The sequence below is a fragment of the Heloderma suspectum genome, chromosome 8, assembly GCF_057233095.1.
Source record: "Heloderma suspectum isolate Gila_16-S chromosome 8, 16-S_ref, whole genome shotgun sequence".
Taxonomy (NCBI): Eukaryota; Metazoa; Chordata; class Lepidosauria; order Squamata; family Helodermatidae; genus Heloderma; species Heloderma suspectum.
The window spans coordinates 12856489-12880989 of NC_139465.1; the positions used below are offsets into that span (position 1 = coordinate 12856489).

Consider the following 24501-nt stretch of genomic DNA (forward strand, 5'->3'; position numbering starts at 1 on the left):
AGCGGAAGCTGGGTCCCAGGTAGCCGGCTCAGGTTGACTCAGCCTTCCATCCTTCCGAGGTCGGTAAAATGGGTACCCAGCTTGCTGGGGGAAAGGTAATCACGACTGGGGAAGGCAATGGCAAACTACCCCACTATAGTCTGCCATGAAAACGCCAGCAAAAGCGGCGTCCCTCTAGGAGTCAGCAATGACTTGGTGCTTGCACAGGAGGAACCTTTCCATTATTATTGAGTAGGATGATAAAAGGAATAAAGAAGATAAAGGGTGCAATTCATATGGTAGAACAAGGATCCTGAATGGGACAAAGACAGGTACTTTTTTTTAGATTTGTCACCGCTTTCAAACTTATCTCCATATTTATCAGAACCTACCAAGCAACTGAAGCTTTTAATAATCTACATCTCTGAAAGCCTGAGTTTTTCGAAAGATATTACTGCATTTGAAACATTTTTCTGTGTGCTGGAATTCAATATCCAGAGCTTGTCATTTCTGCTCAACAGACAACCTTTCGTCCCCTGTAGATTTGCAAACTCTTACCCTTTCCCAGTGCTCCAGTTTCAGCACGAACCTCATTTAGCCTCCTTGGGGTTAAAGGGGAACCTGCCACACTGTTCCCATTTGACCTTTCAAAATACTGAGACGGCATTACCTAAAAACATAAGGTTTATGCAGTTTTATTGTTTGCAAAATCTAGTTATTTAGACACTGCTGTCTGTTGTTAGAAGAGAATGTTGTGGGTTCATATACTCTTCCTCCCCACTGCCCATTTGTGGATTCCACATACTTTCCAATTGTTTGCAGTTATGTCCAAAACAGAGCTAGCACTTACTAAAATTACCCCAAAGCACAGTTTTAACGTAGCATTAATTATGGTTAAATGTAAACCAGGCTTGCCTACAAAGCATGATTCAAACCCAGATTTTGGGCAACCCTGCCATAATTGGTTTGAATTTGGACATAATAGCAAGTTACGGTTATATAGCAAATCAAGGAAAGGTGAGTTACAATATGTCAGGGAGAGGAAGGAGCACACAATCCTACAGCCTGGTGTGGAAATTAGGAAACATAATATTTGAATTAAGCCTTAGTGACAGTTAAATAATGACTAGATACCCAATGCAGATGCCGGAAACCGTATTATTCATCCTAAACTACAACAATAGATTTCCGTGAAATTAGAACATAAGAAGAGCCCTGCTGGATCAGACCAAGGGTCCATCTACTCCAGCTTTCTGTTCACACAGCCGCTAACCAGCTCCCCACGGGAAACCCAGAAGCAGGACGCGAATGCAACAGCAACTTCCCACCCATGTTCCCCAGCAACTGGTGTACATAGGCACACTACCTCTAATTCTGGAGGTAGAATACAGCCATCAGGACTAGTAGCCATCAACAGCATTACCCTCCATGAATTTGTCCAACCCCCTTTTAAGCCATTCAAATTGGTGGCCAATTTGGTGGCCATGTTTTAGTTCGTCTACATCAACTGGCCACACTGGAAGGGGATATTGCTTCTTCTTTTTTACTTAATAGACATCTTCACATTTTCTTATTATTGGCACAGTATTTTCTTACATATTAAGGAAGTGGTGAGGGACACTGTACTAGATCTCCAGGAAAGTGAGCCTTTACCTATACGGCTGGCCTGCTTGGTAAGTACTCCCCCCAGGGTTACGCACCTATCCTTCACTACCTTGCTCTCATTCTGCAGGATCTCCTTGTTTTTGCCCAATCAACTGCTGACTGAAAGTAAATGAGACTCATTTCTGATGAGTAACAGGGCATGAGGGCTAACTGCAGGTGTGAGGAACTGCTGTCTAATAACTGTCCTCTCCTTTATTACTTCTCAAGATTATGAAAGCAGAGAAACAAATGGGACTGTTGCTAGGTAACATTTCTACAGATTTCCATATGAGCCTGACCAGTAAGAAAAGACCCTGCTGGCTGGAGACTTAAGCTTCAAATGTCTGAAGAAAATCTGAAGATGCATATTAAGTGAAAAAAGAAACACCCCCTGCCTCAGCAGAAGAAAGGGGGGAAATGAACATCATCCTCAGGTAGCAACGAAGGATGGTAGGGAAAAATTAGGGTTTAGGACATGGCAACCCTCCACAGCCTGGACTGAGCCTGTGGGGCATGAGTTGCTGACCAATTAGTAAAGTGACTGGATTAGAATTTATTTCAGCTTACCTTTAGAAGCATTCATTCCTTGTTTACCAGAAGTTTTCTATTAAAATGCAAGAGGCAGCTTATACAGAATAAGTTACTTCAGACTAAAAAGGAAGTGAAAACAAAGCTGATGTTTTACCTCCTCACAGGTTGGAACTTTATTTTCATTTTCTTTGATTTTGTCCCACAATGGAGATTCCTCTTTCCATGCCAGACTTTCTAAAATCTGCTCTTCGATATGATTGAGGTGCTTTACCACCTCTCTGCAAAGGCCATCTTCTGCTCTAATCAGAATCTCTATCACCTGTAATAAATGTTACAAGTTTAGATGTTGAACATGAATTTTATAATTCATGAAAACATACAACAGCAATTTAAAGTTGTCAATTAGTCTAAAGAATTTACCTTATAAAAATGAAAGGCAGGGACATCAAATATATCAGTGATGAAAGGGAAGTAGTCAGCTGCCTTGTAAGAGTAAATAATTATCTCAAGGCAGCAGGCCATGAGAGACCTGTGAAACACGTCATGCTCCAGGATTGCCTATGATAAAAAAAGTATTTATCAGCACAGTAAAGAATCAGATCTGCTCAGCATAAAAATGCAAACCAACTCTCTTTATTTTGAAAAACTTTAGTAGTGTCTCTTGCTTGCATGAGACAACAGAGAGATAAGTAATTTCAAAGCTCTCATGCATACAATACTACCTGCCCACTAGCTAACTTACACAAGAAGATTCAGGTGGAAGGCGTGACTGGGTAGACTAAGGAGAACATCCCGATTATGGGCATGGATCTCTCATTCCTAAAGCTCACGATTATGGATGATCGCTATGATAGGAAGACTCGTGCACATATGGACTTTCCAACTAACTTCAATTGAGGGAGGGAGCATGCTCAATATGTACAGAAGAATACACATGAATCATGCCTTCTACTGATATGACTCCTTCTAGGCAATGGAACCATCATACTTGCAAGAATGGGTGTTTACTTGCACTAGTATCTCGTAGTTGTTTGTACACATTTGTCCGGCCACATGCTCTTTTGGTGCTTTTGTATTAGAAGTGAGCCAACACCGGTTCAGTTATTCTGGGACAACTGGGCTGACAATACCTGTCAACATGGTTAAGTATTTTTAATCCTGCTTGTTTTTCTTTTTGAAAAAGAATAGTGCTGTTTTGTGTAAGGATTACACCTGGCTTTAGAAATGGATCATCTTATTCACCCTCAAGGAGATTACATGTAGCAAATTTGTGGTGGGGGTTAAATAAATGTACAGAACATGGAAAACTGTGATTTGTGACAGAATGTTCACAGGCGTTAGACAGTATGTCTGCACAAACTACCATGTTAGATAACCCCTAAAAACCTGGAGTAAGCAATGACTAAACTGCAGGTTGGATGTGTTGTGTCAGCTTGATAAATACCAGCCTATGGCTTGTTGATTCATTTCACATTATAACTGTGTTCTCCTCATACTTTTGCATATACTATTTTGCTCAATTAGTTAATTTACTTTAAAATAAAAGTTGAGTATTTATGCGAATCACTAGGCTGAACGCACTTACAGATAAATCAGCATCTCCTAGTCTTCTCTTTTCTTGCTCAATGACAGATTCTAATACTTTATAGTAAAGGACCTCAGCAAGGCGAAAGTGTTTGCCAACAATATCTGCAATAATTATAAAACAAAAGAATTATCAGCCACCCATATTAATAAAAGAAATTTAAGAGCTAGACTTTAGGTTAGGTTTCATCAATTACCATTAAACAGCCATTAAGAAAAAAGGTGCACATGCACAAAACCCATGAAGTTTGCTTCCTTTGATTCCAAACATTGATAATTAATTCTAAGTCCCCCAAAAACAGATGGTACAAACACATATTATGAGCTAAACTGCACTGAATTTTTCCAGAGAAAACTATTTTCATTCAGATCATATATCCAATGGCATAGTGCATCTCAAAACCTGTTGTACTTTGTACAGGACTTCCTGGAAACACCAAAACACAGTGAAAGTTGTTTTACGTGTGAACATACTATGGCCTTACCCTTGGAGAAGCTACCAGGTTCTCCCCGAGACTGTGTCCTCTTACAATAAATTTCATACATTTCTTTCACTCTGTTGGCAATTGACATCGAAGGATCCCTAGAACATGCCCTGACAAAGAACAAATGAAGATTTGCAAATTATGCAAGGGATGATATGGTTCCTTATATAAAAAGTAGCCTTTTGTTCACAAAGTAGCAATGCTATTTTTATCCAAGCTTATTTCATAGAAACTTTATATATAATTTATTGAGAACAGAGTGAAACTTGCATGTTTGGTTTTGCAAGTTTACTTCATATTGTTGTGTTGTATTGTTCCCAAATAAACTGATTTGCTACATTACATTAAATGAGAGTTATAATCAGGAGCTACCCTTCGGTCCAAGAGCCGTGTGGCCCTTCAAAGCACACAGAATATATTTCCCTCCCTGCCATGATATGGCTACTTGGGATCCTAAAATTCTTTATTCTAGTGCACATACCCCGCCCCCCCATGAAATCAATGGAACCACTTGGGATGTAAAGTGCAAGCCTCATGCACCAAACTCATATTATTTTCTGTTGCATATTTATTTTTATTTACATCTTGGCCTTATTTGCAAGGAGCCCAAGGTGGCTATAACCAACACACCATTTTCAAAGCTACACATGCAAGTGATTTGACTGACCTGAGAATTTGCTCCAGATGGTCACTAGGGGCATTTTTCAGGCCTGTAAGCATTGTATGAAGTCGTGTCAAGCTGTATGTAGCTATGGAAATGGGACTCACACAACAGTCGCTCTCCTTTATGTATTTTCGGCCAGTAAGAGGTGTAGAAATTCTAAAGGATTTTGCCTAATCAAAAACATGAAAAAATGTTTATAGTAATGAAGTTACAATTTATTACATTAAAACGTTTTAGCATCAACACCTCCTTGTCTACAGTTGGAGCCTCTATTCATCCAGCTGAGGATGACAACATTCGCCTATATGAAACTAACAGATAAATTCCATGTTGCTGATAGAGCATGTACCATGGAATAGGAAAAAATTATCCTTAGAGCCACTGTGGCATCAGACAGACACCTTAAGTCTCTAGTGAATAGTGAATACTCCATTTCTTATTTTTAAACTAAATTCTAGATTGAGAAAATCCCCCTCCCCTTGCCAATCACAACAGAGCTCTGGACTGGATACAAATATGCATCAAGTTGAGCCTGCCTCTGCCTAAGGAAGAAACATAATCCATCACTGGAGACTGTCCACTAAAGTATTCAGACAGAACATACCTGTAAACATACTTAAGTATAATCATTATCACTGTTGCTAATAGACAGGAAACTAGTTGGCAGGAATTATTTGTTTATTTGTTACATTTCTATCCCACCATTCCTCTACAGAACTTGGAGCTGTATACATGCATTCGCAGGAAATCTACTATATCTAGATCAGCTTGGCTCCAGAGGATGGATACTCATATTACTCGAGTACATAGCAGCCACAGCAATTCAGCTATTTCCCATGCGACCAAGATAACACTGGAAGTCTGGACCACATGGGAGGAACCAATGGTGCAGCCTCTCTTCAGAGCAGCGTTAACCCAATTTTCAGTGGTTAATGCTGCTGTGGGCAGAAGCCAAAGTGTGGTTTCTCCAGTATGGTCCAGGGCGTTTCAGGGGCCCCTGGCAAAGTGAGCCGACATGCTGCTGCTGCAACTGCTGTGCGACTAGGGAAACACAAATATAGGGCCAGAAATGAAATTCTGGCATCTTCTGAACAATTTGTGGGAAATATGACTGCTGTAAGGAAACAATTCATCCAATAGAGCACACAACAGACTGTGCTGTACTCACTCGTTCAAAATGCTCCTGCAGATTATATTTCACTTGCACTCTTTCAGCTGTTTCCATTCCTGAGGTTGTGTTTAAACATCTTCGCAGGGTTCCTATTTCCTCATCTGCATCGTCCCCAAGAAATATTCGTTCATCTAGGTTTCCAACTGACAATATGTATTCCTCATATGCCTTGTTGATGGCTTTGCTACAGTACACAGGGAAAAAATACAAGTGCTGAACACCAAAATCATAAATAACTTCAAAAATAGTGAGAAGTGTGTGTAAGCAAAAGTGCCTGTAGCCTCTATTGCAGTGAAAAGACCTTCCTTAGGTCCTTTGCTGAAAAATGTCACATTGGATTAAAACCTCTTCAAAGTCTTAATACAGAAATAGCTGAAGCTTTGGTTTCATCTGTGAGATCTTTTACAAAGAAGTACTGGCAAGTTAACACATCTTCCCTCAAAGTAATAAAAAAGTGGCTTGTGCCAAACCTTGGCATCAAGCCGACTAGTGTTAAGTATTGCGATATAATGTACAAATGAACAGAAAAACGAAAGGCTACTATTCCAAAACAAAGCATAATAAAAGGTAACTGGCAGGTACCGTACCTAGCAATATAAGCTGAAACAGCTGAAATAATGGCTTGGATTCTAAGTTGCTCTTCTGTTCATGTAAGAGGGCGTTGGGATTTCTTCCAATTTCCCATCATTTGCAGCCCTCCTACCCATAAACCTCACCATTCCCAAGGGTTCCCCAACCCCCAGAGTAGAATTGGGGGGGGTCACAAGGGGCTGCAGAGGAAAGGGGGAGGTGGGAAAGCCCTGTTCCATTCACAGAAGTTAAGTTAGAGGATTCAAGTCAATGAGTTTTAATCTTTCAGTGGGAGAATTATTAGGAGGGCCTAAGACATTCCTCTCTTGCTCTATTTCAAGCCTATATAATCAAATCTTGGCATTTCTGGTGCACGTTCAAAAGGGCAATGAATAGCACAGAGTAAAAACAACTAGGCATTTCCCTCAAGGAGGATTACAATGATGCTCTGTTAAAATAGCTCAAATTGATATAATCCATGGCAAGAGGCTGAAAATTTATAATCCAGGATTTCAAGTAGTAATTAAAAATGGTTTACCATTCAGCTGTCCATGATAAATACTACATGTAACCTCCCCCTTGCCCCAGGTGTTCAGGACAAAAGAAAAATACTGATTCACTATTGCAATTTTTTAATCTATATTGTGCATAGAAGAGATTATGGAAATAGCAATACACATTTATCCATTCGGAGGATTTGGTGGTTTGAGAATAGTATGAGGTTTGTATCTGCACTGATGTTAAGGCTGTGGTGCTGTCAGGTGCAGTGAAGCCCAGCGTGAATGGTGAGGGGCTCTGTGATAGACGGAGAGCAGAATAATGCAGCCTCTGTAATCAGCACATTCTGGAATGACTGATGCTATTGCTTCACAATACTCACAAGCTTTCTCCGAAGTTTCCAGGATCTAGAAACCCTGTCAGATTGTCTTCTTTTCCCTTTAGAATCTACAAGAGAACAGAACTGATGGTAAGAGTAAGCAGTCGAACATTGCCAAGTCGTTTATGGAGCATAAAAAAATTAGTTGCATACCTTTTTCTCAAAAAGTTTTCTCACGTAGGGTTTCCAAAAATGCTCTTTTATGCCCTTGGCTTCCAATACCAATCCATCATGTAAGGAACAGAGCTTTTCAATGATGCAGGGAGGCTCAGACAATAGCTTAAAATCCTTACTATGAAAATCTTCAGGAAGCCCTGTGATGTTAATCACAGAGGGATGGGGGTGAGGAGAGATAGAGGTTAAAATATTCTGCATGTGTTCTTCCCCTCCAAAATGTAAATATGCAAAATCATCTGGCAAACAGTTATCAACACCTGCGCTTCTGCTGTGTGTGAATCAATAGAGCTATTTCTTCAATAGAAGAATTTGTTTTACGTTGAGATTTTTTTGTCTTGGAAACTATGTAATATGCCATGTTCCCTCCCTTCATTTTTATTAGTCAAGTTCAATGCCTTTGTTTTCGCTAAGTGAAACTTGGGTATGGGCAAACAATTTGTTCTCATGGCTGATGTGGTTTCCTATGGTAAATTTAGAGAATTACATGTACAGATAAAACAACATGTACAGATAAAACACCCTGCTCTTAAAATGTAATCCTTTTCTGAGTTCTTTCCCATGTGTTACAACCAATCTTTCAAAGCACTGATCTTGCATTTTTATACTGGTTTTACTCTTGTATTTCTGTTCACCACTTCTACTGTATTTTATGGTATTCCATTTTAGCTTATTGTCCTATTTGTAATTTATTTTGAATATATCAAATTGTGATGGCTTATCACTTTTGGCAATAAAGAAAATTCAAATCTTTCATTTTACACTTAAAGCCAAAATTAACTTTAACAGGCAAATTTAAATTAGTTGCTTAGTGCAATACCTGGAGCAACATCACAAAAAGGATATTTTTAACATACCTTTAAAACTGGGATTCAGAAGCTCCTTACGATTTGGGCACTGAAGAGAATTTCCATAGACTAGATCAAGGACACATAACAAGAGATGGTAGGAATTGACCAAGTCGTCACTGATCATAGGGAAATTGCCTGTGAGATTATAATCAGGATTTGGATTACATTTAAGTAATGTTCAGAAATCTGGGCAGAAACTGCATTTAAATTTCTAAATTTGTTATAAACAAATACAACATTTGCATAAATAGAACCATCTATTATATCAATAGCCAGTGTAAAAAATATCCAATTATAAAATAATAAAGCAGCAAAATGCAGATGAATATGTCAATTTGCACCCTTATACATTTTAATTCCTTTTTGGGGAGTATGTTCCAAGGTTAATATAAATGTATTAATTCTTCCTACGTTTACTGCACTTATGTTTTAGCTGTCTGATCTAATGTTTCTAACATCAATTTATACTAAGATACCCTTCAATGTAACTTTACAGAAACATGGATTCAGAAGTGCTCGAAAAATTAACAAAATGGGCACAATCTTGAGTTTCCAATAGCATAATCGTTAGTGTGTGTGAACGAGCAATCCTGGGAGCTGCTATGGAAATACTTTCTGGACAGACGTATGGATCTGGCATGTGCTGACCTCAGGACTCCAACCACTGATTTGTAAATGACTGGTAAACAGCAGTTCCATGTGCATATGTATGCATTTCTCTCTCACACACACTCTAGGTTTTAATATATATATATATATATATATATATATATATATATATATATATAAAATAACTTGAATAAAGCCATAAGACAAACATTAATGAGTGATATTTCCAAGTTCTGACTGACTACTGTCTCATTTCTAAATTAACCAATTTTCCTTCAAAAAAGTTAAACAGGAAAAAGAAAGATTATTGCAACCATTTAATGACAGACTTAAGTAAGGAGTGTTCCAGACTGAAATAAACCACAGATAATGCTGCATTATTTAAAATGTGAAAGCCAGGAGAAAAATTAATCATCAACCATACTGCTAATATTGTGCTGGTTTACAGTATCTTAATACTGGTCTTACCATTCACATTTGGCAGCGAGCTAATTCATCTGCACCAGAAGTAGTAAGCAGTAAATCTGCAGGACTTTCTGTGCAGAGAAAGGAAGTTGCAAACGCTGTTCTTTAAGCTAGGAAGCCTGTCACACAGACATGCCCAAACTTGTCCTTGTGGTTTGGTTACCACGATAAGCGTAGCAGAAACCTTCAAAAACAGAGCAGACAAAATCCCACTTCCCCTAATTGTCAAGACCAAATGAATGCATGTCAGATTCTGAGTTTCAGAGTTTACAAGTAGTACAAACCACCTTTCTCCTTTTAAAGCCTTGTATATTACATGGGACATGTCTGTGGCATTCTAGTCAACAAGTAGCAATTCATTCCAGTGCTTCTCACTGGCAGAAGCATCAGCTAGGAGAGGGCAGTTCCTTAACAGTGCTCAGCAAATGGGAAGATTTTAACACTGCAAAAAAGGGGAAAATGCTGACTTCACAGAAACGTCTTTTTTGTATTTTGCCACTCTTTGAGGCTAAATCCTATAATCCTAGTCCATTTGCTCTCATCCACCTCCCATTTTATATACAGATTGTTTGAGCAAATTATTCTGTACTCTACTGACAGAAACCTTAGTAACAACATAACTCTACACATTATTTCTTTAAAAATATGTTGCAAGTTTGAACAGGAAACAGCCGTTTTGATTAAATCTTCTAGGAAAGGTATCTCACAAGCTCTGACAAGTTCACATTATTTTCATACATTGTAATAGATTATGTAAACTTTTTGACAACATGCCTAAATACCCATTTGCTATCGCTACAAACCTAAGTGGCGCATATAACAGGACTAGATTGATTCAAACGAATAGAAAAACTCAACATTCAATTTAGACAAAATTTAAGTATTTGTAGTTATATTCTCTGTTAAACCATCTGGAAGGTAAGAATGGTCAGCATAACAGTTTGTAACTGGTGTTAACCAAAGCTTCTTCTATAAATTATAGAGGCACTTCATACCTCCAGATAAATCTACACAGTATGGTACAACTGTGATGTCCAGTCTGACAAATACAAGCCATAATCCCCATAATGTTAAAGAGAAGAATGTGTTAACAATTCTACACCAAGATGTAAAAAGGAAAAATTTCATTTCATACACAGAAACACAAACATCAGTTAAGGCAAGACTGTAAAAAGGTTTGACTGCAATCTTATGCATACTTACCTGGGAGTAAGCTTCAATGAACTCAATGGGCTGGTTCATATGACTTGACAGCCCACCATAAGTTATTTAATGCACAGTGAGGCTGTGGTGCATCCAGGGCACATCCAGCTGCCATTTTGCATATTCAACCCCACTCAGAGGTTGTCTTTTTGTGCAAACCTGGCGTGGGTTATGCGGGATTTAAACAAACCCTAGCACAGACCATGTGTTATGTGAGGATTGTTTAACACTTGCATAACTCACACTTGCTGGGTTTGGATGACATGACAACCCTCAAGTGGAACTTGGATATGCAAAGTGGTACCCGCAGGCGCCATGGCAAGTTGCACCATGCGAACCAGGTCAATAGGGCTTACTTCTGAACAAAAATGAATAAAACTATGCATACTTACTTGGATAGTCCCAATGAAAGAAGTGGGATTTACTTCTGAGTAAATACACACAGGATTGGGCTGCAAGAATATAATCTTATACATAGTGATTGGGAGAATATTTCACTAAATGAAATGAGGTTTCCTTATGAGTAGACATGCATAGCATGGAACAATTAGTTTCCTCCTAAATGTACAATGCACATTATCAAATTTTACAAATCTAGAATATGAACAGAACATCCAATTAAGTATCAGAAAATTTAGACTTTGGAACAAGCAACACACCAGAACGCTGTGCAATTTGAGAGTCTGTAGAACCATGGTTGCCAGAGAATATGGGCTCTACTATAAATATTTCCAAGGAAAGTAAAGTAAAAGTGTGAATTTTATATGTGATTATAAGAGTAAGGCCTTATGAAGGCAAATTCAATTGATGATTAAAAACAATTTCATGCTATCTTTCAAAGTTCAAGGTGACTTAGGGAAAAGCAACAATTAAAATCACAACATAGTAAAACCATCATAAGAAGTGAAACAGCACCCCTCATTAACCTAACAAATTTTCTAAGAGACTAGCCAGCCAAACCAAAAGCCAAATGAGAAAGTTGTGCAGTGCAATCTTTCCTAACAGCAAGTAAGGAAGAGGTTCTACGATCATCCAACAGCCCCCAGGGCAATTACTATGGTGCCCTGTTGTCTTTACACTTCTTAGATAATGAAGGCTAAGTAGTAAAAATTTAGACTAAATATCAGTTCTTACCTTTTGCATAAACAAACAGCACCCAGCAAAACTGGAAAACTTCAGAGACTGTGCAGGGTTGTCTCCTTTTTAGAATTGAAGCCATAAAAAAAGTGTTATATTTTCATTAATACAATGAAGTGCCTCAAAAATCCACACATAAACCCCACTGGAAATTCAGTAAGACATACTCAGGGCTGTGCTATGGAAGCTGCACACATAGAAGGGAAAGAATAAGGAAAACTAAGCTGACAGTTTGGGAGCCCTCAGGCTAAGAAGGAGAATATGCTGCACATGAAGCTTTCATAGCACTTCCTTTTGTTAAACAGAGCAGTGATACTGAGCCTGTGCAAAAGCACCTACAGTCAGGGCCAGAAATATTGGAACAAGGATAACCGTTTTGGCAGTTGGCCTCTGTACACCACCACATTGAAGTTGAAAGGAAACACACCCAGATGGGAGCGAAGTCAGGGCTTTCTGCTGTAATTCAAGGGGTTTGACAAAAGTGGGGCACTAACCATTCAGGAAGGACAGCCAGTGGCATACACACACACCCATCGTTGGTGGCTCATAAGTAATGGAACCAACCCACATCATTTCAAACTTAAGGATCGCCTTTAATACCTGGATGAAAATCATTTGCTGTCAATGACTGCCTGAAGTCTGGAACCCATGGACATGACCAAATGCTGAGTTTCCTCCCTTAAGATGCTTTACTAGGCCTTTACTGCCTTCAGGGGCTGCTTGTTTGTGGGCCCTTCTGCCTTCAGTCTTGTCTTCAGTAAGTGAAAAGCATGCTCTATTGGGTGGAGATCAGGTGACTGACTTGGCCACTGAAGAACATCCCACTTCTTTGCCTTGAGAAACTCTTGGGTAGTTTTTGCTGTATGTTTAGGGTCATTACCCATATGCAATATGAAGCGGTGCCCTATCAGTTTGGCAGCATTCGGCTGAATCTGAGCAGAAAGTATAGCCCTATACACTTCAGAATTCAGCCTGCTGCTTTTATCAGCAGTCAGGTCATCAATAAACATCAGTGACCCGGTTCCATTGGCAGCCATACATGCCCATGCCATAACACTGCCTCCACCATGTTTGACAGATGAATTGGTATGCTTTGGATCATAGGCTGTTCCTTTCCTTCTCCATACTTTTCTTTTCCCATCATTCTGGCACAAGTTAATCTTGGTTTCATCAGTCCAAAGAATCTTATTCCAGAACTGGGCAGGCTTTTTTAGGTGTTTGCTGGCAAAGGCTAGTTTGGCCTTTCAGTTCTTGAGCATTACCAATGGTTTGCACCTTGTTGTGAAGCCTCTGTATTTACATTCATAAAGCCATCTCTTGACTGTAGATGTTGACAATGACATGCCTACCTCCGCAAGAGCGTTCTTGACCTGGCTAGATGTTGTGAAATGGTTCCTCTTCACCATGAGCAGAATTCTGCGGTCATCCACTTTAGTCGTCTTCTGTAGTCTTCTAGGCCTTTTGCTGTTGCTGAACTTGCCAGTTAATTCCTTCTTTTTCAGGATGTTCCAAACTGTTGTACTGGCCACTCCCACTGTTTTTGCTATCTCTCTGGTGGTTTTATTTTGTTTCCTCAGCCTAATGATGGCCTCCTTCACTCGCATGGACACCTCTTTGGACCTCATGTTGGGCGTTCCAGTGAACAGCTACCAAATGCAAATGTAACACTCAGAACCACCTCTACACCTTTTCTCTGCTTGATTGGTCATGGGGTACCCAGGAAACAGGCCACACCTGGCCATGCAGCTGCTTGTCATCCATTCGTTCCATTACTTATGAGCCACCAATGATGGGTGTGTGTGTATGCCACTGGCTGTATTTCCTGAATGGTTAGTGCCCCACTTTTGTCAAACCCCTTGAATTACAGCTGAAAGTCCTGACTTCACTCCCATCTGGGTGTGTTTCCTTTCAACTTCAGCGTGGTGGTGTACAGAGGCCAACTGCCAAAACAGTTATCCTTGTTCCAATATTTCTGGCCCTGACTGTAATTCCAATATCAACTGCAAGCCTCGATAGACACCTGAGCTAGTAGTGGTGGTGGGAATATAGAAAGGTGAACCAGTATAGGTGAGCAGAGCTAGGGGTGGGGGACCATTTCCTGAGCAGTTATTTACAAGGCTGACACAAACTACTAGACATATTTACTTGAAAGTAAATTACAGTTGAACTAATATGCCACTTACTTCCAACGAACTATGGTCAGAATACAGATGAATTTAAAGTAACATAAAACAGAAGTTACAGCTGAATAAGTTAAAATCTTAGTATACATAATGAATTCATACCTTTGTTTTCTTCCTCTCTGCTGGCGTGGTTGGTCATCTTGAGGGTACTTGAAAATGTCCTGAAAAATGGGTTCATACTTCTTAAAAATTACAGCAGACACTGTAAAGTTTCTTTCTAATCTTGTGGTACGTTCTCTGAACTGGGAGGGTAGATTTGCCATATCTTCCCATTTCTTCATCTTGTTAAAAAACTCTATCAAACTGAAGACATTTAGATTATCAGAAATTTACTCTTATTAGATGTCAACATTCTAAAGCATCTTGCTGAAAACTGATCATAATTGATGTAACCTTGCATGCCAATAATAGGAAGTATGCAAGAAATATTAAGCTTAACATTTCTATAATTCTTTTTTATATCAAATTTCAGGTAGCTATGGACACTGATATGTAATGCTGTCTGCTCCTTTGAGTGTTTTTTTCTACTTAGTTAAGTAGAAAGATATCCATTCCTTATTGCCTCATAAAATGTGTGTGGTGTTTCTGCTTCCAACTCCACTGTACTATGGTGTAGTCACGTATTTTGTAATTCTGTAGTGGCACAGATTTTAATACCACATACCTGAAGAACTTCTTTGTTAGTCAATCCTATGAAAGGCTTTGTAGCATCTTATAATGTTAAGGCTACCTGAGAGGAATTTGATAGAAGAAAATTTCCAACTTAAAAGTAGTTTAGGACTAGCTGTGTTTGACAACTATGTCAATGGAAGTGAAATGCCTTTTCATTACAAAATCTATCAATGCCAGCATTTAAGGAAGCTTATATGTTCATGCATTATTGGCTTGTACAGTGCACTTAATCAAATGCCTGACAGGAAATAAAAGTATACTGTTGTTGCAAGGGGTCAACATTGCAAGGGAGTTCACACAGGCCAAAAAATAAAATTTAAGTAATCTGTTAAAGTGATTTGAAATATTCTAATCAACAGTTCATCCCTGATTTCCATACAACTAAATCCCAGAAAGCATATATATGGTAACAGTATCACTAGCTACTACAGCAATTCATATATTATCAGAACACAAGATTTCTTCAGTGATGGTTCTGAAATTTAAAAATTCTAATACTTTCTAAAATGTTAAAAGAGAAGTTACCTTTGTCCTGAGCAGCGTAATATTCTTATTAAAGATACATAGTTTCCTTCAACAGTTCCTCTACTAACTGTTGGGACAGCTTTTCTGCAAGCCACATATAAGGAACATGCTAGCCAATGTAGATCATTTCCCTGTTATATTAAAAAAGAAAGAAAAGAAGCTGACCCATCTCTAATGTCTGCAACAGAAATAACTTCTTTCTTCTGCTACACCTAGAATGCATGACTAGGAATTACAACCATGATCCTACCTGTGCAATGTAACAGAGAGGTTTTTAAAGTTCCCTCAGTTTCAAATATAATTTGCCATTTGGTATTGGGAGTGGGGGATATTGATACTGGAGAAACACTAGCTAAAAGCCCCCTTCAGCAAACAGAATGAGTTGTATGGTTCTTCGAATCCCAGCCTGTATGTTGGGAAAGTACTTGCAAATCGAACAGCGTGTATTAACAAACTATGTAACTGTAGTGGTATTCAGTGATATGAAATTGCTATGAACGGACAAGGTCAGACATGGAAGCAACTGCAAGACTACATTTTTTAAAAACAAAAAAATAGGAAGTGGCTTCAATATTTCTTATGCAAATGTGCGCGCACACACAGCCCAAGAGATTTCTTAGATACCTATCTTGTTCACCTCCTATTTCTGTCTCTTTTAGTTTTGCCAAACAGACAACCTTCACTGGCTGAGGCTGTGTTAGCAGTCTTCAGATTTGGTTTAAATCTGGTCCAGCTCTGCTGATGTATAAGGTTGAAGATGGGACATGGGAACAGAATTTGAAAACAAAAGCTGTTGTGGGCTCTATGGGGTTCACTGCTGAATTCCACTACTCTTAAGCTGTATTTTTTAAAAGCATGACAGGACAACCTCAAAAAGAGACCATATTTTTAGGAGTCAAGAATCAAATTTGTTGTAACTGGTCTTGCATATAAAGAGTAACTTCATAATCAGAAGCGCTGTAATCACGTTTCTGACTGCCCATTCTTTTCACAAGCCAGACTTCATTCTTATAATTCCTATAGTGCAACTGCCCACATTCAGCTGCTTTCCATGTGGCTTACAGGAGCCCTGGGGACCCACACACTTTCCCCTGCTGATCAGCCGATGAACAGCATTGGGATAGCAATTTTTACCAGCATCGTGGGGCCAGGAGGCTTTAACCTTACTGGGAAACAGAGATCACTGTTCCCCCATAGCTAATAGCAGCTGGGAAACAGCTACCTGGACCGGGATAGCTTAGAGGGGGAGCAGGGGGGAGAGGCTGAGAAATCTCAGTGGGCAGGAAAGGGAGGCTTAAACCACTCCATCCCTGTTCTGAGATGCGAGTGGGTGGGTGGAAGAGTGTATATTTGCATGTGCAGACACATGCGTGCAGACCCTGATCCACCACCTGGTACTGCATGAAGTCATCAGGGCCAAAAATGGTTGCCTGATCCTGCTATAGTACTTTTCCAAGCATATATAGTGCTTTATTATTACTCTTCCACACCTTAACATTCCTTCTACTACATCAAAAGTACCATTTCTAGTTTTATTATCATTAACATCTGAATTAACAAAAATGGGGGCACAAGGGTGCTGCATTCATATATACGGGGTGAGATAAGGATGGAGAGGAAGGGAAGGTTGGGAAATCACAGAGAGTAAATTCTGGCAACCATTCCAAATGATAGATTACTACAGTGAGCATGCAGCCACTTGGAAAATGGGACATCTCTATTGTCCTGCCAAGCAATGAGAAGAATTACCACTCCCTTGCTTCCCTACGTGGCTGAATACAGACAGCCATTTACCAAATAGTAACTTAACCACATAGTAAGTCTGTCTTGCCAAGTGGGGAAGAAAATCTTACCACCACCCCAGCACCAGATAAGGAATTCAGTGATACAGAACAACAGGTAAATTACTGAATGCCAACCAGGTGCAGAAATGTTTTCAGATTTTTAACACATCAGAACAATGCAGGTAGTGGGCTTACCAAGTGGATCCATGCACACTATATTAAGTTACCACTTTGCAATTAGTTGCACGGATTCACTTAACAAATACCTGGGCTGTGTGTATGTGCAATGGAGAGGCAAGTAAAGTGAGGTTACTAGGTCGGTAGTTCAGGGCTCACCTAAACTTTGTACGCTGCTCTGGGAGCTTTTTTTTGGCTAAAGATGGGATATAAATGCTTTAAGTAAAAAAATAAAGTTCCATTCCCTCTCGCTACAGGTTGTCTCCTTTTGCACTCCTGGCACTTCCACTCCATGGTAGTTCTGTATCATAATGCACCCCTTTTTTTTCCTCAAGCTGCCCCCCTCACAAAATCTTCCCTCCCTCATTCAGTATAGCTGGCTTCAGCCCTTCAGCACACCTCGTCTTGCCCCCCTGCCCTGTCACAGCCCTTTCCTTAACCTCTAGTGCAGCCTTTCCCAACCTGGTACCTTCTGGATATATCGGGCTACATAAGAACACAAGGCGAGGCATGCCGCATCAGACCAAGGTCCATCTAGTCCAGCATTCTGTTCACACAGCGGGAAGCCCACAAGCAGGACATGAGTGCAATAGTGTTCCCCACAATGAGTGCCTGTGTTCCCCAGCAACTGGAGTGCCTAAGCACCGCCTCTGATCCGGTAGGCAGCATATAGCCATCAGGACTAGCAACCATGAACAGCCTTGTCCTCCGTGAAAGGAAAGCCTGGGTGGCTGGTGATGATGGAAGCTGTAGCCCAACACATCTGGAGGGCACCAGCCTGGAGAAGACAGCTTGTTCTTTCGCGAAATTTCATCTGGCCTTCTTCCCTCTTTATGGTCCTCCTCCCACGGAATCTTCCCTCTTCACAGCCCACCCCCACCCGCCACCCTATACAGCTGGGCCTTCCCCCGACAGGGGCGGTACAATGCCACCTTATGCCCCCGCCAGCCCCCCCTCCCGCCCACCCCTCTCAAAGCTCCTCCCCCTCCCAGGGGCGGTGCGGGTCCACCTCAGGCCCCGCCCCCGGCAGCCCGGCCACGCCCCTCCCCCACCTCCAGAGTGTAATTCCGCCTCATGCTCTGGTAGCTCAGCCAGGCCTCGGCTCGGGCGCGCTCGTCCATGTTAAGGCTGCTGCACAGCTCCTCGTAGCGCTGCCGGGTGTCCCGCTCCGCCTCCGCCGCGGCCTCCGCCTCTTCCTCCTCCGCCTCGTCGTCGTCCTTCTTCTCCTCATCGTCGGCCGCTTCTTCCTGGGCGTGGGCAGCGATGATGGCGGCCCCCGCCTCCCCGGTGGGTGAGGGTGAGGGCGAGGCGGCTGCGGCGGGGCTCGGCGGAGGAGCGCCCCCGGTGGCGGCCACAGGGCCTTCCCCTTCTCCCCCTTCGTCGCCGCCCAGCATCGCCCCCGAGGGGAAAGGCGGACGGGGAGCACCGGCGCCGCGCTCGAGAGACGCGGCTCGCGCGCGGGCACGGAGCGCGCCTGCGCGGCGGATTGTTTTCGTGCGTTTGAAGGGAGAGGGGGCGGCGCCGAAGGGGTGGGCGCGGCCCGCCGCCCCCCTCACTTCAGCCGCCGCGTTCGAATCCAAACACTTCGTCACTCTCGGCTCCGCCTCTCGCGGCTCTGCTCATTCGTGGCAGCGCTCTGCCTCCAAGCCAATCACAGGGCTTACGCGTCGAAGGCGTACTACAATTCCCATGAAGCCTCGGGTTCGCAGAGGGTAGAGTAATGTAAACAACGCGGGTTGGACTCTGCCCCCCCCCTTTTTTTTTTTACTTTCCAGCTGGTGGTCTCAAGAACTTCAAAGAACTGGTGCCTCAGTATGCTTGTTTTCTTCCTGCCCATTACTTTTTCCTCTGGTTGCGCAGGCTTGAAGTGTTTTTAAAACCTTTTTCAGAGCAGCTTAGCTGACTTTTAAGTGATTAATCGCATATTTCTCTACAAAATGCAGTCATGATTGCATACTATTTCGGTATCTATTTAGAAAAAGGAGGAAATGAACAGCACACATCCCTATGCGTCCTTTCAGAGAAGTAAGCTCCACTAAGCTGCAGCCCAGAACTTTATACATACAATTGGAACCGGAGTAATTCTAGCGACCATTTAAGATTCTATTTAAAATCTTCTTTCGTTGCATATTTTATTCCGGTTTTCTAAACTGTAGCATACTTTGCCCCTGCTCAGAACCAAGCAGAGCAAACACTCATTACCAAAGCCAATTTAAGTGCACAGGATTTGCATCTTCATAATTTGGACACTAAGGATATTTACCAAGTCTCCCAATTCGTTTAAAATAAATCTGGGCTCATTCAGCCACTGTTTAGGAGAACATGGACTAAGATGTGTAGCCGTCATGACTTTACATTACCCCCCTGCCTAATAACAACTCTTCTGCTAAGTCCAACCAAGATGGAGGGTGCTCCAATATATCTCTGACACAACTCTCAACAACCATTTTCCCTCCCCCTTTAAAAATAAATTTCATGGAGTCTGCGTTAGTTAGAAAATGGCAAAATGTACTCAAAATGGCATCACTATCAGATAAATTAACAATATACTAAAAGTTTAAATCTACAGCTTAAACAGTATGCAGAAACAGTTTAGAGCATAAGAATATAAGAAGAGCCATGCTGGATCAGACCAAGTTTCCATCTAGTACAGCATTCTGTTCATACAGTGGCCAACCAGCTGCCCATGGGAAACCCACAAGTAGGACATGAGTGAAACAGTACTCTCCCACCCATGTTCTCCAGCAACTGGTGTACATAGGCATACTCCCTCAGTTACTGGAGGTAGCATATAGCCATTAGGACTGGTAGCCAGTGGTAGCCTTATCATCCAGGAATTTGTCTAACCCCCTTTTAAAGTCATCTAAAGGCATTTATCCCCTTCATGGATCACTGCCTTGTTGTGGCGAAGGGGCTTGCGTAACTCAGGGAAGCCATAAGCTATGCCGTGCAGGGCCACCCAAGACGGACAGGTCATGGCAGAGAGTTCTGACAAAATGTGGTCCACTGAGAAGGAAATGGCAACCCACTCCAGTATTCTTGCCAAGAAAACCCCATGGAACGTATCACAAGGCTAAAGGATATGATGCCGGAAGATGAGCCCCTCAGGTCGGAAGGTGTCCAATATACTACTGGGGAAGAGCAGAGGGTATTTCCAAGTAGCGCCAGAAAGAGTGAAGCGGCTGGGCCAAAGCCGAAAGGACACTCAGCTGTGGATGTGTCTGGTGAAGCTGAGGTTGATCGGTTCTATGAAGACCTACAACACCTTCTAGAACTAACACCAAAAAAAGATGTCCTCTTCATCATAGGGGATTGGAATGCTAAAGTAGGAAGTCAAGAAATCACCAGGATAACAGGCAGGCATGGCCTTGGTGTACAAAATGAAGCAGGACAAAAGCTAACAGAGTTTTGCCAAGAGAACACGTTGATCATAGCAAACACTATTTTCCAACAGTACAAGTGGCGACTCTACACATGGACATCACCAGATGGTCAATATCGAAATCAGATTGATTATGTACATTGCAGCCAAAGATGGAGAAGCTCCATACAGTCAGTAAAAACAAGACCTGGAGCTGACTGTGGCTCAGATCATGAGCTTCTTGTTGCAAAATTTCGGCTGAAATTGAAGAATGTAGGGAAAACCACTAAACCATTCAGGTATGATCTAAATCATATCCCTTATGAATATACAGTGGAGGTGAGGCATAGATTCCAGGGATTAGACCTGATAGACAGAGTGCCTGAGGAACTATGGACGGAGGTCGGTAACATTGTTCAGGAGGCAGCAACGAAATCCATCCCAAAGAAAAAGAAATGCAAGAAAGCCAAGTGGCTGTCTGAGGAGGCTTTACAAGTAGCTGAGGAAAGAAGGGAAGCGAAAAGCAAGGGAGAAAGGGGAAGATATACCCAACTGAATGCAGAGTTCCAGAGAATAGCAAGGAGAGATAAGAAGGCCTTCTTAAATGAACAATGCAAAGAAATCGAGGAAAACAACAGAATGGGAAAGACTAGAGATCTCTTCAAGAAAATCGGAGATCTCAAGGGAACGTTTTGTGCAAAGACGGGCATGATAAAGGACAAAGAAGGCAGGGACCTAACAGAAGCAGATGAGATTAAGAAGAGGTGGAAAGAATACACAGAAGAACTATACAGGAAAGATCTGAATGTCCCTGATAGCCATGATAGTGCGGTCACTGAACTTGAGCTGGACATCCTTGAGAGTGAAGTCAAGTGGGCCTTAGGAAGCATTACTAACAACAAAGCTAGCGGAGATGACAGTATTCCAGCTGAGCTATTTAAAATCCTAAAAGATGATGCTGTTAAAGTGCTGCACTCAATATGCCAACAAATTTGGAACACTCAACAATGGCCGCAAGACTGGAAAAAGTCAGTTTACATTCCAATTCCAAAGAAGGGCAATGCCAAAGAGTGTTCAAACTACCGCACAATTGCGCTCATTCCACATGCCAGCAAGGCGATGCTCAAAATCCTACAAGCTAGGCTTCAGCAGTATGCGAACCGAGAACTACCGGAAGTACAAGCGGGGTTTCGAAGAGGCAGAGGAACTAGAGATCAAATCGCCAACTTTTGCTGGATCATGGAGAAAGCAAGAGAATTCCAGAAAAAGTCTATTTCTGCTTCATTGACTACGCTAAAGCCTTTGATTGTGTGGATCACAACAAACTGTGGCAAATTCTTAAAGTGATGGGAGTACCAGACCACCTTACCTGTCTCCTGAGAAACCTGTACAAGGGTCAAGAAGCAACAGTAAGAACCAGACATGGAACAACCGAGTGGTTCCAAATTGGGAAAGGAGTACGACAAGGCTGCATATTGTCACCCTGCTTATTTAACTTATATGCAGAGTACATCATGAGAAATGCCGGGTTGGATGAATCACAGGTCGGAATTAAGATTGCTGGGAGAATTATCAACAACCTCCGATATGCAGATGATACCACCCTAATGGCAGAAAGCGAAGAGGATCTAAAGAGCCTCTTGTTGAGGGTGAAAGAGGAGAGTGCAAAAGCTGGTTTGAAACTCAACATTAAAAAAACTAAAATCATGGCATCTAGCCCCATCACTTCCTGGCATATAGAAGGGGAAGAAATGGAAGCAGTGACAGATTTTACTTTCTTGGGCTCCAAGATCACCGCAGATGGTGACTGTAGCCATGAAATTAAAAGACGCTTGCTCCTTGGGAGGAAAGCTATGGCAAACCTAGACAGCATAGTAAGAAGCAGAGACATCACCTTGCCGTCAAAGGTCCGTCTAATCAAAGCTATGGTTTTCCCAGTAGTAATGTATGGCTGTGAGAGCTGGACTATCCAAGGAAGGCTGAGCTCCGAAGAATTGATGCTTTCGAACTGTGGTGCTGGAGAAGACTCTTACGAGTCCCCTGGACTGCAAGGAGGTCAAATCAGTCAATCCTAAAGGAAATCAACCCTGACTCCTCACTGGAAGGACAGATCCTGAAGCTGAAGCTCCAATATTTTGGCCACCTAATGCGAAGAGAAAACCCTCTGGAAAAGACCCTGATGCTGGGAAAGACTGAAGGCAAAAGGAGAAGGGGATGGCAGAGGATGAGATGGCTAGATAGCATCACCGATGCAATGAATATGAACTTGAGCACACTCCGGGAGAGAGTGCAGAACAGGAAGGCCTGGCGTGCTATGGTCCATGGGGTCACGAAGAGTCGGACACAACTGAACGACTGAACAACAAAAGGCATTTATATCACTTTTTTTTCCTAACATGATACTGCAATTAATAATTGCTTATATACTGGCAAAAACTGAGGTGTACCCGGCAAAATCCAGCTTTATACTTCCTTTGGTTAAATTCAATTCTTTTCAGTTGCATCAGAAGCTGCTTCTGAAACAACTTAGTCAAAAATAAAATACTGAATAACCATTATACATAGTAAGCTCACACACATATACCCATGATGTGTGGAGTCAATTCCATTCAATTTAGTTATACAAACCCAAGGGGACTTTGTAGTGTAATTTACACAATACATGAATTCAAAATGGTGTCCCCTAACACAGAGAAGTGAGCTAGCACTTAAAATCTTTGTTTGAAGCAGTTTGCTTCCACATTTTCAGGTAATAGGCAAATGCCAAGGTAAAGTTGCACATTGCATTAATCCTACAATGCTCCCCAGAAACTCTACTGAGAAAACATGACTGAATGAACCTTTGGGAAGAAGTATGTTCCCTGCTATTGCCCAAACCAGTGCAGGATGTAGAGAAACCTTTTCTAGCATTAAACATTAAACTGTAGCTTTCAAGATATTTACGGATGTTTTCATACAAAACTTTACTGATTATCTATAGGTAAACCTCTGCTAGGCAAGATGTTTCAACAGCTCATAGTACCTGCACATTGAGCATCTCTCATGCATTTGCAGAAAATTATTAACCATAAATTCCTTAAATAGTGAATAGCTTCAGGTGGTTAATTCCTTTAAAACCACTGTAGCGATTACTTGCTTCAGTCTCCAGTTTAACTGCATTGTGTGACAACTAAAAGGCATTTTTAATGTACTGAGGCCAACTTCATGGGTTGTCAAAGAATATGTTTAATAAAAAATAATTAAACTTCCATTTGCTCTATAGAACATCATAGAAAGTAATTCAATAAATTACAAATGACTTAAGACGCTTGTTCAACTACAAGAAAGCAAATTCAGACTACACAGAACACAACTGGCAAATATTGCAAAATGTCCAAAAGAAAAACAGGACTAAGACGGATCATGAAGCCTGAAACAAGGAATAGAAATACAAGGCAATAACAGCTACTGTTCTTTTAGTCACTACCAACATACACCTCTTCACGATCTTGGATATCTTTTGTACTGAAATTTCAGTATTAATGTAATTCTAATGAACGCTCCTTACAACCCTTGACTTAATGCAGCCACACTTGCATATTGTTTAGCTGACAGAACTACATATTTCTCATCTTTCAACTGATACTGATTTTTTAAAAAAACATACCTTTACTTCATATTCAAATCTGTATCAGCCAGACACTGAAACTGTAAAATTGCCTTATTACAGAGAGAGAAGATCACTAAATGGTAAGCAAATTCACTTGACCATAATTAGGAAAATACTTTATTTCATAAATTTATTAAAAATTATGCTTAGGATTTCTTTTGGGGGAGGTATGTAGGGGGATGGTGCAAAGTGATGTATTGTTGAAA

At 41.2% G+C, this 24501-nt stretch overlaps 1 protein-coding gene across 1 annotated transcript in view; it reads right to left on the minus strand.

Annotated features, from left to right (window-relative positions):
• The window catches only part of RBL2 (RB transcriptional corepressor like 2), a 34930-nt gene extending 16056 nt beyond the window's left edge, over nt 1-18874 (minus strand). The window contains exons 1-14 of the mRNA XM_084812928.1: nt 18338-18874; nt 15325-15455; nt 14230-14430; nt 11942-12006; nt 8537-8665; nt 7659-7819; nt 7509-7573; nt 6056-6242; nt 4891-5057; nt 4224-4333; nt 3740-3843; nt 2575-2712; nt 2309-2473; nt 538-649 (exon numbers count right to left, since the gene is read on the minus strand). Coding sequence (XP_084669054.1) covers nt 538-649; nt 2309-2473; nt 2575-2712; nt 3740-3843; nt 4224-4333; nt 4891-5057; nt 6056-6242; nt 7509-7573; nt 7659-7819; nt 8537-8665; nt 11942-12006; nt 14230-14430; nt 15325-15455; nt 18338-18679 — 2077 coding nt within the window. The 5' untranslated portion in view covers nt 18680-18874. The remainder of the gene's footprint in view (nt 1-537; nt 650-2308; nt 2474-2574; nt 2713-3739; nt 3844-4223; nt 4334-4890; nt 5058-6055; nt 6243-7508; nt 7574-7658; nt 7820-8536; nt 8666-11941; nt 12007-14229; nt 14431-15324; nt 15456-18337) is intronic.
• Between the last annotated feature and the right edge of the window lie 5627 nt (nt 18875-24501).